The 14232-nt window shown below is 38.7% G+C and overlaps 1 protein-coding gene across 1 annotated transcript in view; it reads right to left on the bottom strand.

Annotated features, from left to right (window-relative positions):
• Positions 1-1336: 1336 nt before the first annotated feature.
• The window catches only part of MMP16 (matrix metallopeptidase 16), a 241528-nt gene continuing 228632 nt past the window's right edge, over positions 1337-14232 (bottom strand). Inside the window, exons 8-10 of the mRNA XM_065398847.1 lie at positions 12338-12488; positions 6798-6913; positions 1337-1671 (exon numbers count right to left, since the gene is read on the bottom strand). Coding sequence (XP_065254919.1) covers positions 1337-1671; positions 6798-6913; positions 12338-12488 — 602 coding nt within the window. The remainder of the gene's footprint in view (positions 1672-6797; positions 6914-12337; positions 12489-14232) is intronic.

The raw sequence follows: 14232 nt of genomic DNA, 5'->3' as shown, positions 1-14232 counted from the left end.
CTGTAACACTATCTTCATGTATTCATGTACCAAGGCAAATTGAATTATCATGCAACACAGTTTAAGAGAGATTCAATATGTCTAAGATAAAAGGCTAAGCTGTAAAACTATAGCCAGTTCAAAAAATCCTATGTGAGTGCTAGAAGTTATTAAAATAAGTATTTGTTTTACCAGAAAGTAGCTGGCAAATATATTTTTGTTTCTGTTCGTTTGTTATAAATGCTTTTTATCAATAATGCAAGTAATTGAAAGCCCTTACTTACACTTTCAAGATATCTGTTTTAAAAACCTGAATTTCATTAACCTGTATTTCCACATACCGCTTCTGCAGTCCAATACTTCCATAGCAACCAAGATTAGCATCCTTCAGACTCTAAAAACTAATCCTATAGTTCTCAAAGGGTTACACCAATGTAATGTTAGTGTCAATTTTCTCTACAACATGACTGTCACTTTAGTTCAATGCAATCCACTTCAGAGACATGCTGTTTTTCACTATGCTTTGGAATGAGTGTTCCTGACAGACCTATGAAAGGCCTGGGGGCAGTTGGCCTGGTACAGCTTGGGAAAAAATGATGCAGGAAAATCAACAAAAGAAAGAAACAATAAAAAAGGTTCTGTTTGAAATATAGTAATGAATATAAATGTATTAAAACATTGAGGACGTAGCTCAGAATAGCTGTATAAAACACAAAATGAATGTATCATTAAGGCTGTTACTATATTGCAGATATTTTGGCCCCTTGTTTGTTGGAAAATGGCTGTCCGAACAGTCTGAAGTCCTGCGTGTCATCCAGGTCTCCCACTTGACAAAAATCATGTGTAGGAGTATACAACTATATCCATAGCAGACAGAAAGCAATCCTCTTTGGAGACAAAGCTGTTTGGGTCTTCACACTTTCCTGAAAGTTCAATTGTGGGTTGTTGTGTTGTTTTTAATTTAAAAAAAAAAGTTTACTTTCAGCAAAATTATTTTCAAAGGGGAACAGGCTTTAGGAGAAAAACAGAAGAAACATTGTATTTTTCTTTTCTTTTTTCCTCTTCATTAGTTAATCCTGATAGTTCATTGGGTATTGAGCGTGCAGAGGAAAGGCCTGGAACCGAATGACAAAGAAAGACAAAGGACTGAAGAAACGGCAGATACTGTCTATCATGGAAGCTTCCCAGTAGAGTGAATCCCCACTCATGTGCAGGACAGGCAACCCCCTGGGTTTTAAAGATCAGCTCTGATTCAGGCTGACAGATGCCTGCTCCTAGCTAGGAAACTGCACAACAGCTCTTACGTTGAATCTTAAGTTACCACAAACTCCTGGGAGACAAAAAAAAAACCCCTACATCACACCCACTCTTGCATAGAGCGTTTGCAGTACAGTATGTGACGGGGTGTTCCTTTCCTCTTGAACTGGAACACAGTGTAAACCAAGACAAGGAGGCACAAGGCCAGGATGCAGGGAATGACAATGGCTATGGCTTTCACAGTGCTGGCTGTGTTGTCCAGTTTGATGACAATGTCCACGTCATCTTGAGGGCTGTGTCGGTCTTTATCCCGGTCTGTTGGTCCATCACAACCCATAAAATCCTTGAGGATGGATCTGGGATATCCAGGTTCCACCCTGAGCATCTGGTTATTGAATTTCCAATACTCCTTTCCTTTGTAGAAATATGTGAAGCCTGGGAAACAAAAGTGCAGTTATTCATGGTCATGTTGACAATCTGCTTATAAAGACTGACGTTAAACAGCCTTCAATATTCACCAAATGACACTGAGTTATTTTCTGAGCACCGGAATCTATAAAGTTAAAGTAATATGGATTATTCAGGTACAGATCAGGATAGGAAGCTTTCAGATCTTCTTGGCAATAGGTATATGGCTCCTAAGAAAGCTCTTGTCCAAACTAGCATCCAAGGCAGAACTTCACTTCCTTCTTGTCTTTAAAAAACCTTAAACCTCAAGTTTCCTATTTGAATAAACTCGGATCTAGTCTAATTCTAATAATATGACTATGAAGAAATGCTAGAGAAAAACAATTGATGAATTTAGGGGCCTAATGATTCATCCGTTAATTGAACACTTGACCACAATTAGAATTATACCACACTGCCAGGGCTGAGTCCCAATAGTTCAAGGAGTCAGAGTCCCTCTCAGGATGGGAGATCAGTTTAAATGAATTCCAACTCTGTGCTAGACCAGGCTGAAATAAGAACTGACTCTCTTCAATGTCATTTTAGCCTGCTGCTATACTTCAGATGGAAGAAACACTATATGAATGAACAGCAGCTTTACCAAGAGAGAACAGGTGTACCCAGCTTCACATCTTCTGCAGGGAACTGGTATTTGATCATTCAGATGCAATTGAATACAAATTACGAAATATGTCTACATAAAGAAATCTTAATATCCTGCCAAAAACCTAAATTATGTTACTATCCCAGCTGAAAAATGGCATTGATCTGGCATGAAACAAACCACAATGGGTGCGCACTCCCTCCTATTGTTTATTACCTGAATGCATACAGCTGGAGGTTTCCCAAGCTTTACTTGATAAGCCTCATGTTCTTTCCTACAGTGCTAAAGGCTAGTACGAGCAAGAAGACAGATTGGGTATCACTTGTCATACTAATAATGGCATACTAAGAATGCTTGCTAGAAAGATTAGTGGACTAGATATTAGAGAGAATATTAATAATCTCTTACTCAAACAAAAGTCGGGCACTTTCAGTTGTGCAGAAGAAGACATTTTACTATATTTCTTTTCCAATTCAGAACTACACAAAAAAACCTTTGTCCTCCACACCTGCACATTTATCAATGTGAGGAATTTAAAAAAAAATCTTTTTTGCAGTCACTATTTATTTAATTCTAATTATTCTGCAGACAGTTGAGTAGGTATTATTTTACATTGCAGATGGTTCCCTTCAGTTTTATTGTCTAAGACTCTGTGTGTATCTGTATCTCCATATCTATAGCTCTAGCTAGAAAGCAGGGCCGGCTCCAGGCACCAGGCGAGAAAGCATGTGCCTGGGGCGGCACATTGTAAGGGGCGGCATTCCGGCCAATCTCGGGGCGGCACATTCCGGCTGTCCTGCCGTGGTTCTTTTTGCTTTGGCAGCCCCCCTGAGCCCCCGGCCGGCTCCCCGCGCTCCGCTAGTCCCAGCCCAGCCCTGCAGGGGCATGGACCCCAGTCTGGGGGGCAGGAACTAGAGATCTCCGCCGCTCACAGTGCTGCCGGGCTCCCCAGGACGCGCCACTCTCCGCCGCCTGCACCGGCCTCCGCTCCCGTGCTGCTCTGAGCCCGGCCCGGCTAAGACGCCTTTAAAGAAGCAGCTGAGCCAGCAACTCCTGCAGCCCCCGGGGGCTCCGCCTGCCCGGCCGGGAGAGGCTCCCCAAGGCCGGAGGGGGGAGCCCCTCTCGCCCGGCTGCGAGTGGGCTGCAGTGCTTGGCTGGATGCCGCCCTTCACCCCCCCGAGAGCCGCCGTGGCCGCCCTCCACGCGCTCCCTGCGGCTGCCATTTTTTTGTTTTGTTTTTTTTGTTTCGGCAGTCCGGCCGCCCTTTTCTTTTTTTTGCTTGGGGCGGCAAAAAAGCTAGAGTCGGCCCTGCTAGAAAGGTATATGTTTGGCTGAATAAAAAGAAAAATAGTGAGCTATATCAAAACTACTGTTAAGTTATTTGGTCACAAAATACCTTCCATTCCATTGGATCACAGCATAAAACATCACTATTGTTATTACTGTGCCACCAAATTTGAGTTGCAAAAGGTTTGTTCATTTATTCATGAACAAATGGAAAATTAGAGTAGCCATAGTTTACAACAGGGAACCACATTTATATCTTCCATAAAATAATGTGTTTTTTTGAAAAGCACTACACATGTTGACTCTTAGTAAGACTCCAGCTTTGGCAAAGGTAAATGATGCTGATATTAACAAACTTTATAGACTTGCATGATCAAATGAGGGAATAAAATCATAGGGATTCAGGAATTACCATGCTGTGTCACACCCTAGGTGCATCCAATCTAGCATCCTGTCTCTGGCAGTGCCCAGAACCAGATGGTTCAGAAGAAAGAATAAGAACCCTGCAGTATGCACCTATCCACAGTCTGTCCCCCTCCCCCCCCCCCACACCTGACTTTCGGTCTCATCCTGATCTCTAATGGAGAATGGCTTAAGCCCTGATGCATGAGCTTTAATATCCCTCCCAGAAAATTCTGGTGACAAGTTTATACCACCTACTAGTCTGCAAAGACAGACAAAGCTATAGGCACTTGGCAAAGTTATTATTCAAGGAGGCTACAGAATTTAAACAGAAAAATAAAGATTTACCACTCAGAAAACCAACTGACTTCAGTCCTCATGGCCCTGGCATTAGTTGCTTGAACCTATCCAGCTCCCACTCCTTCCCATCCCTCTGAATCTCCCTTCTCTCCAGCTACTGCCTGGCTCCTCACCCACACATCAGGGATCTCTGGGGGAGAGGGTGCTGTGTTGCACAGGAGGCAGAAGGAGCTGCAACTGTATGTACTCTGGGGTTGAGCAATTCTTGTGAATGCAGGCCACGTGGGAATAGAGAAGGAAAGTTTGCTGCTTGCCATGTCTGCTCCTGCCTGGTAAGTGTTCCTGCTGCTGCACTAGAAGACAAGACCACAGTGCAGAAGCAGCAGGGAAAGTTTCACAGGCATCACACATGGCTTACTGAGCTTCTAGATCATCGAATGAGTCAGAAAGCATTCAAAGTGCTGAGCTGGCAACAGCAGAGGGTCTGGGATTGCCAGCTTTTACACACCCCTCCTTCGTGCGATTCTACTCAGATTACTATTGTTGTTTTGTATAATTTTCTGGAGGATGGTTTTAACTCCACTCATCTGCCATCTCTAGCAAACCCAACTCAGTTTTTAATAGGAAACTAAAAGGATGAGGATAAAAAAAGATACATTATTTCAGATGATATGGGTTAACTGGCAGAAATTCTTCCTAAGTTTTTTCCCTAAAGCAATCTGGTAAAATTTCATGTCAAATCTTTATCTAAGCAGTGGAAGGAAAATGGTTTGGGGCAAAATGTAATCAGAATTCTTTTAAACTAAGCTGTTGTTTTTTTTTCTTTTGTATCTTCTCTAGTTTCATTGTCTCCATGTGCAATCGCCAATGTAATCATCCTCTTTAAAGAAATACCTGTTATCCTGTCTTCAGGGACTTTCCTCCGGGGCTCCTCTAAGGCTCTCCAAGAGTCCTGAGCATCTCTTATTTTGCCTCTTTTCCCTACCTCTCCCTGAAGAACTGATGTCATGTTTCACTGCTCTTCTGGCAGTTGCATGCCAGTGGAAAGTCCATCACTGCTATTCTTGAGTTGGGCACAGGGTTTGATGCAGGGTGACTCAAAGAGCTCCCACTGCTCCAGGGATAAGCGCTTTGTCTCTGCAGCACTTTCAGACCATGTCTGCCTGAGTGTGAGGGGAAGACAACTTTCATTGCTAATAGGAGATACGTGTATAATCCACTGAGCACAACACTGACACTTTACATGTGATGGTGAGTCTACTCTATCCAGAAAAATAATATGATTATAGTTTCATGAAGTAAGCAAATATTAAGAAGCATGTCTAAATTATCATTTGTTTAAGGGAGCAAAGACTAAATCCATTATGTATATGTGTGCATAGATATTTATACATATATATGTATAGACACAGAGAGCTAGCTATTGAGTGTGATATATGCAGACTGTCATCCTGCCTGACCTACTTTCCTGTTTAAAAAAAAAAAAAATTCTAGCCAAATGCCAGAATCAGGAGAGAGTTTCTGTTGATGGATGAAACAGAGACAAAGCAAGGAAGTGATTTAGCATATTTCCACAGCAAATTAGTTCATCTAGTTATAGGAAGAAATGAAGACTCTGAAATGAACTACACTAGGAAAGCAAGCTTTATATTTATCTACTAAAGGGAAATGAAAATAAGATAGCAAGAAATATGTGCACTGTCTGAAAAAACAAAAAACAAAAAAACCGCAACCTTCCATCACTAATAAATTAATCATACATGTAGTAATACTTGAATACTTGCAGCAATGAAAAGTGACTGCAAGCGCATATTTTTGTTTACATCAAGGACATCTAACTTCATGCAGCTGAGGGCTGTGCTGGCAAATTGCCGTTAGCCTGAGGGCAGCACTTAATTTGCATAAAATGGAGCAGATTTCAGCTGCTCTCATTCATATGGAGGTGTGGCCAGTTGGAAACTATGGGTTGCAGCATGAGATACTCCATCTTGGTGCAGGTAATAGCATGGCATGCTGAATTTCAAAGTCTCTGTGAGTTGCAGCTCTGCTTTATACATTTATGCTATCTTTGATTTACAAATTCTTCAGGATACTTCTATTCATATACCGAAAGAGCCTGGTTCTGGACTACAGTACAGCAAAATGAATCTAAAAGCTTTTATCCTATATGAACCATTAACAACATGGAGATTCAAACAGATACATTTGGGTAGGAAACTTCTTTTATGAAGTACTAAAATCCTGCAAAACCAAAACAAATAACCCAAACCCAAACGAAAGCTTATTATATAAAAATTAAGAATCTTTTCTCTCCCTCATTGTGATTTTAAATAGACGAATCAAACAATTATATGTAACAATTTAAGAAGAGAGTGAGTTCCACAGCATGAAACACCCCCTGTTTGCAAAATAATGAGAGGTCAGCCATCCCACCAACCTGATTAGCCAATCATTTCTACACATCTCTACATCATGATAACAGATGTTAGGAAATGACTAAGCTAGGAAAGTGCTTGCATACCATTTTCTTTGTGGACAAAGGCTCCCTGAGGAGATTCTGGGATACCTTTCCAGATTGTGATTGGTTTTGGATAACCAGGGTCCATGGACCTCATTTCTTCACTGTATCTCCAGTACCTAAATAAAAAATAAAAAAAGATCACCAAATATGCATTTATAAAGATAGCTGATATGCTAATTGCATGCTGTTTTCTTTCTAACAAAGTGCTGCATTTAACAACTGAAGCTGGGGCAACCAGAGCTCTCCTGTTTAGCAATACTACCAGGTAACAAAGAAATTTAATCCTGCTTGCTGATTGGACAGCTGTTTCAAGGAAGTACAGCGAAGATAAAAGACTTCTCCAGCTCGACAACTAAATCAACATGCACCTTATTTATAATCAGAGCAATTCTGGTGCCTGGGGCCTCTGCACAACAAAACAGCAAGGAGATATATGCAAAAAACTACATTATGTTTCAATTGAGATCTTACTCATACAAAAGCCAGTGCATTCAGAGTTAAAGCTCCCACAGCAAGCTTAACTCTACTCCTTAAGCATATTCACTACAATAGTCTTTCGTTATATCTATGATCATATAATATGTATAAAATAATAGAAAATGGTATGTACTTTGTGTGTCTCTTTGGTCGGAAGGAAAAAAAAGTTCAGTGTAGAAATCAGAAGCACACAAGTTCAAGGCAACTTGAACTTAGCAATAAGAATAAATAATTGATCTTATTTACACTGATGGAGCTGTGTTAATATTCAGCGTATGTTTGGAGGCAGCAATACAAAATGATGTATGTGTGCATCTTTGGTTATAAAAATATGTGGTTTCATGGTAATACTGTATCATATAATAATAATAATGGCATCTTATTTTATGTAGTGCTCCCTCTGCTTAAAGATCCAAGCTTGTTAGGATGTATTGAAGCTTGCTGTAGGATCCCCAGGTCTGAACTGCCTTTCCCTACTCTTGAATAGTTGCTGTTTAAGAAAAAGATCAAATATCCCCTCCTGAACATTTGGAACATGGAACTTTTGTGTATGCTATGATCATTAAGAAAAGTTCAGTGATTTACTGCACATGCTCAGTACACTACAGTATTTGTAAGTGATCATAACATCGTTATTTCTAAATCAAATTATCTTATCCAAAGTTCCTACAATTTAACAGAGAATCATCCTATATATATATAGTTTAATTCATTATATTCCTGCTATACAATTCTATAGGATGATTAAATAAAAAACATTAAAAAGGATTCTCTATTAAATTCCATGGGTTTTTGAATAATTTACATATTAAATTCTTTCCATAAATTTTTCATATCTTCCAGAAAGGCATCCAGTCTTGATTCAAAGACATCAAGAAATAGAGAACCCCCCACTTTCCTTGGCAGTTTGTTCCTGTGATTAACACCCTCTCTGGTAAAATATATGCCTAATTTCCAATTTGAATTTGAATTTGTTTGGCTTCAGCTTCCAGCCATTGGTTCTTGTAAAGCCTTTCTCTGCTAAATTAAAGAGCCCTTTAGTACCTGGTGTTTTCTCCCTGTGATGGTATTTATACACTCTAATCAAGTCACCTTTTAATCTTCTTTTTGATAAGCAAAATAGACTGAGATCTTTCAAACTCTCACTGTAAGGCTTTTTTTCTAGCTCTTGACAGTCAGTGAAATTAAAAGGTGACAAATTTAAAACTGATAAAAGAAAATAACTGGCATTCATAAAAATAAATTTTCTGACTGTGGCATAAAATATTTTTAAAAGCCTGATCCCTTAATCTAGTTACATATTCACCAGTAATCAGACTCCAACAAGTCCCATTAGCAACATCATTCTGTCCCCTCATATTAACAGAGCTTTTGGATATCCTTCAGAGCACTATAATAAATGGGGGAAACAACATATAGAAATAATCAACACACGTCTAAAATATTAAGTGCATCAAACCTTTTTTCCTTCACCATTTTAATGGTGCATTCCTTAGTTTTCCATTTTCTGTTCCCCATTTTTTTTTTTGACCAACTGTTTTTCTCTTCCTTGGCTTGCTGTGTCTCTGTGTTTAACATTGCAATTTCCTTTTTGTATTCTCTCCCTCCTCCCTTCTATCATTACTGTCTGTCTGACCTTTTCACTTATTCTATGTTTATTTTTTCTTGCCCCTCTTTTTTCCCTCTTGCTTCTCTTTCCTTGTTCTTCCCTGAATTCTTTGTTGTCCTCTCTCCCTTTTTTCCTCCTCCAAACATTACATAATTCCCTAACTGCTTCCGTTCTTTAGTACTCCCCCTCCTTGGGTTCCTTGTCCTTCTTTCTGCCAGGATGTCTGAGATAGGTGGTCCTCTTGAGCTTTCAAAAATAGGTGCTCTGGTTAAAAATAGTTCCTTTGGAGCACCTGGCTTGTGTAGGCCTGGCAGCCCTGTGATTGCTGACTTTTCTGCATTGCTAGGAAATCTCATTGTGTATGGGTTGATTGTAGTTATCTCTTAAGAACTGTATTAGAGTAGGGAATCTGTCTACAGTGTGAGGAATAGCTCAGTCCAGGTCTTCCTCAATATTCAGTGGCTCTCTAAAATTAATTTTTTTGATTTTTTTCACCCAAAGGGATTAAAAATACGTTTTTTTCTTTTACAAAATCAGAATCTCTGAAAGAAACCCCAGACTTCCCAAATTCCAATGGGCAGACTCCTTCCGCCAGTGTCAATTACAGGTGCATTGATAGCACAGGACAGGCTGGGGCTCCTCAGTGAATGGTGGATTAGCAATTATGGGGGTGCATTTAATGGAATTGGAAAAGGGAAAAGACACACACAAGATAAAATAAAAGTGCACATTTGCTAATGTGCTTTATCTAATGCTGGTTATTTAGGCATTCAGCCATTTAGAGTAATGTTAAGATTTTTAAAAGAAAAAACAGTTAAACTTTACAATGCAGAAAAACAAAAACAACCTCCACCCCCCCACATGGGGTTACTGTAAACAGGGTCATGGGTCAAAAGGTGCAAGCCTGTCATCACCTGAACAGACACCGTTGCATTCCAATAAGAAAGAAATATATCACTGAGCTGTAAGCTTTCCCTCCTCCTAGCTCTCTCATTCAATTTTTTCAGGAGCACTATCTCCCTTATCTCCCTGGCTCACTTAAGAATACACGTTTATGGCAATCCCCCTCTCTCCGCACATAGATTAATTTGGACATGTCATATTCTATAGATGTTTTCTTTAGTACATATGTTCTAACAACAATTTGGGTTGAAAATAATCTTCATGTTGTCATAAACTTTATAGCTGATGTTTAAGACTTCATAAGCTACCATCCTGCATACCTTTTATTTATATCACTTCTTGGGACTTTTAAAGCTATGTCTAGATTCTCTTATGGAGCACATACACCACATATTACTGTCAGGACAAAGTAAACCTGGAGCTCCTTGTATTACATAACTGTACTTGGAGAAACATACCTTCCTACTTTGACACTGGCATAACCTCTTTCCTGTCTTTCATTTCTACTTCATGCTACAAAAGAAGCAACATTGTGTTGTACCTAGTTCAGAAAAATAACCTATAACAGGCTTATCTATACAATTCAAACCAGCAGGGGAATTCAACCCTAACATGACATTAAGAAAAAATTGTGATATAAACAATACATACTGAGAAGCTTAGTGGGATATGGGTTTATTCCCACTGGTGGTCAATATCCTATAATAGCTCAATTATCTCTGCAGGGCTCATGTTCTTCGATTTTCTCCTTACATACTGTATTGCATTTTCTATCCTGCTGAGCCTCATTATGCTTGTTATGGCTCTAAGTAGCAACTTCTCCATCAATAGAAGTTTCCTTTGATAGTTCTCTAGTTTGTGTTACTGCTAACAGGATTTTTAGGAAGGTCTTGACTTGAACTAGCTGTCTATGCATGGAAATCTATTATATAATGTCTCTTTTGAGTAAAGCCTAAAGAAAGTATAGCTCACATACGACTCTTAATGTACATGTTTTCCCAGAAACATGCAGGTAGAAAACTATTAACTGATAATAAACTTAAATAAAAAATCTTCTCATCCACAAGATGCAAATTGTAGGACTGGTTTTGTTCACAGTGGAGGCTGGTTGTTTGGAATACATTTGAAAGAAAACATATGTTTCAAACACCAGAAATTTGGTTCAGTTGCCTACTTCCTTTCCCATGAGTGCTTACAAAATCTGAAGTTTATCTATATATTTTTTTAAAATGGTGGTGCTCTTTAGCATACTGTTAACCTAGTTTCACCAAAACAAACAAACAAAACACCAGTATGGTTAACAGCAATATGACTGACATACTGTACAGCATATTAAAACATATTTCTTAAGATACCCAACAATACTTTTAATGTCCTAAAATACTGAAATCCAAACAACACAGAATAATAGTAGTAGTAATAATAGTAATAATAATTTGTTTTTTGAAGCTAGGTGCTTCAAAGAAAGCAACAAACACAAATATAATTTTAATAATAATAATGTGTTGTATGTCTACAAAGTCACTTCACTTAAAGTGTTTCACAAAACAATTACTCCTCTCGATGCACCTGTAAGGTAGATAAATATTCTTAGCGTAATTTTATAGATGTAAAAAGCCAGGCACAGAGTTGTTAAGTGACTTGCCCAAGGTCACACAGCAAATCTGTTTCACATCTGGAACAAAACACATATCTCCTACCTCCCAGTTCTGTGCTTTCTTAACCACAAGAACATGTTGCCTCCTGAAAGGGACTGTAAACTTTATTTAACAGTAATTCAATTAAAGCATGATCCTAAACTGCTCAAGTAGTTCTCTGACTTTTTTCCCTTTCCGACCTCATTTCTAAATAGTAGCATAGAAGCCATTTTCATGAACTTCAACAGGCTTTGGATCAGCCCCTTCCTGCTTACATGGTAGGGATTAGAAATGAGGGGAGGGGAGGCATGAGGAAAATGGAAGTTAAGATTGAAGATCAGAGAACTATGAATGAGTAAACTGAAATTACATTTTAATTACATTACTTTGAATATTTAAGTTTAAATTAGTTGAAATTCTGAATTTCCTGCTGATTCTTAATAGGTTTGCCCACCAATAAAGGAGGCCCAACATTTCAGTGAGCTCATACAAAAACAAAATTTCTCCTGGAAAATTCAAAGAAAAATATAAAAACTCAGAGTAAAATAATCTGAAAAGAAGCCTCAAATTTGAAGAAAAAAAAAAGTGATTTCAAATACCCCTGTCCCATCCCCATCTCTCCCTCTCCCCAACAGCATTTTGGTGAAATAAATTACAGAAATTGAAGAGGAAAACTCAGCCCTTTGTAGAAGGATAGCACAAGTAAAGGCACCACTTAAGTCGTCACAATAGGCTTTAAGTAATGCATATTCCTTGTGATGGCCCTCTCTACTAGGGTGAATTACACCCACACTTAATATTTAATAGTCTAAATGGATCAAATTGTTTCTTTGAGGAAATATGAGGAAACAACAAATATGTCTTGGCTGACATTAATCAATCAAATAACTTCCTTCTAGGATTCCTCTACCAACCTATCTCCTTTGAAGAAGTAGGTTTTCCCAACGTCCTCCCACCAAATTGCTGAATCAATACCATGGGGAGGAATTCCACTTCCAAGTGTTATCAAATCATGAGGGTACCCTGGCTGGAGAGTGGTATCCTTGAAGACCCAGAACTGGTTACCTGAACAAAAGCAGATATATATGTTAACTTCCAGATCTTTCAGTATTACAATTAAAATACTCTAAGGAAATAAGAAAGACACTCAAAGGAATAAAGCAATATGCTGATTCTGCTAAATACATTAAACTGGAAAATGTTTTATTAATGAAGCCACTGCTAAATAAAATAAGGTACGGCCGACAGATATCTTATATTTGTACAGCATCTTTTATTCAATACTATCCCAGAAAATTGTGCAGACAATCCATATAAGAATCATACTCAGACTGAAAATGAAGTCACCTCGGGAGATGGTGTAATGTAATCCATTTTACTAGAGAAACACTACACAACAGATATGTTTTTCACAAGGAAAGCAGGGTGAATTTTAGGGTAAAATTGAATAAGGAAACATTTAGATTTAAAAAAATGCATAACTCCTAGAAATTCTGATTTTCCTAGAGACCATATACTCCTATTACCATGTGCTCTAATTGTGATACAGAGAGTTAAAATGTACACATGATACACTAGTTCATTTTTCAAGTATTTTAGGAAAATATTTGAACATATCATCTATCACTTTTCTTCCATTGGGCATGCAAAGAGAGGAAAAGTGGGAAGTCAATTGGAAGAAAATTTTACCCTTTGAGAAAAATGTTCAGATGCACCAAAGTGACTTGGGTGCCTAAGACACATTATCTCTTTTGAAAATGTTATAATCTGTGCTCCTCTTCCTCACCACTCAATCTTTTCCACCAGTCTACAACTCCAGCTTCCCCCATGCATCTGTTTCTTTTCAATCTCCTCCCAAGTCACAGAAGTCTGGAGAAGGTCCAGGGAGGATACTGACTTCCTCCACTACAAAATTGCCTTTTCTTTCTTGTCAGATAGCTTTATTTCTCTTTCCTGATCAACTCCTATAAACCCATCACCTCTCCCTGCCTTGTCAGGCCCCTTCTGAGTTGTTTGGCTCCCTCTTAAACTCCATCTCTAGCTAGAGCATTTTCTGCAGGTGTGGCTGGGCAGGGTCTTTTGGGCCGAGAATTGCTCCTTAACCCCGTCAGTTCTAGTGCCGGGTTTATACACCGCATCACAGGGCTCTTCAATCTAGCAGAGAAAGGCACAATATGATCCAATGGCTGGAAGTTGAAGCTAGAGAAATTCAGACTTGAAATAAGATGTAAATTTTTAATGTTAAGGGTAAGTGACCATTGAAACAATTTACCAAGGGTCATGATGAATTCTCCATCACGGGCCAATTTTAAAATCAAAACTGGATTTTTTTTCCAGAAGAGATGCTGTAGGAATAATTTTGGGGAAGTTCTATGACATGTGTTATGCAGGAGGTCAGACTAGATGATCACTAGATTTCTTACCACAGTCACTTCAATAATGGCTCATATTCTCATGGCAACCCAAGACAATCTATGTTAATTTTAAAAGGTTGGGGAGGAGTCCTAATATGATGCATACCTTAGGAATAGTAACATCCCAAAATCTTAGTTTGTTCAGTGTCTTCCCTGTTTATGCTAGATTGTAAGCTCCATTGGGCAAGGACCATGTATTTATCCTCTCTCTATATATATATAACATTAGGGACATGCATGTTGCTAAAATGTTATTACTAATAACAATATTAATCGGTGAGAGGAGTAACTATTACTTAGAAAGCCTGTCAACAACTTGACAATCCTTTAGACTGGCATAATAGAAAAAGTCAAGAGAAAGGTAATGAAAATCATTAGACCTCTTGGGCCTTCCC

The sequence above is a fragment of the Emys orbicularis genome, chromosome 2, assembly GCF_028017835.1.
Source record: "Emys orbicularis isolate rEmyOrb1 chromosome 2, rEmyOrb1.hap1, whole genome shotgun sequence".
Classification (NCBI taxonomy): Eukaryota; Metazoa; Chordata; order Testudines; family Emydidae; genus Emys; species Emys orbicularis.
This window is presented reverse-complemented; position numbering and strand designations above follow the sequence as displayed.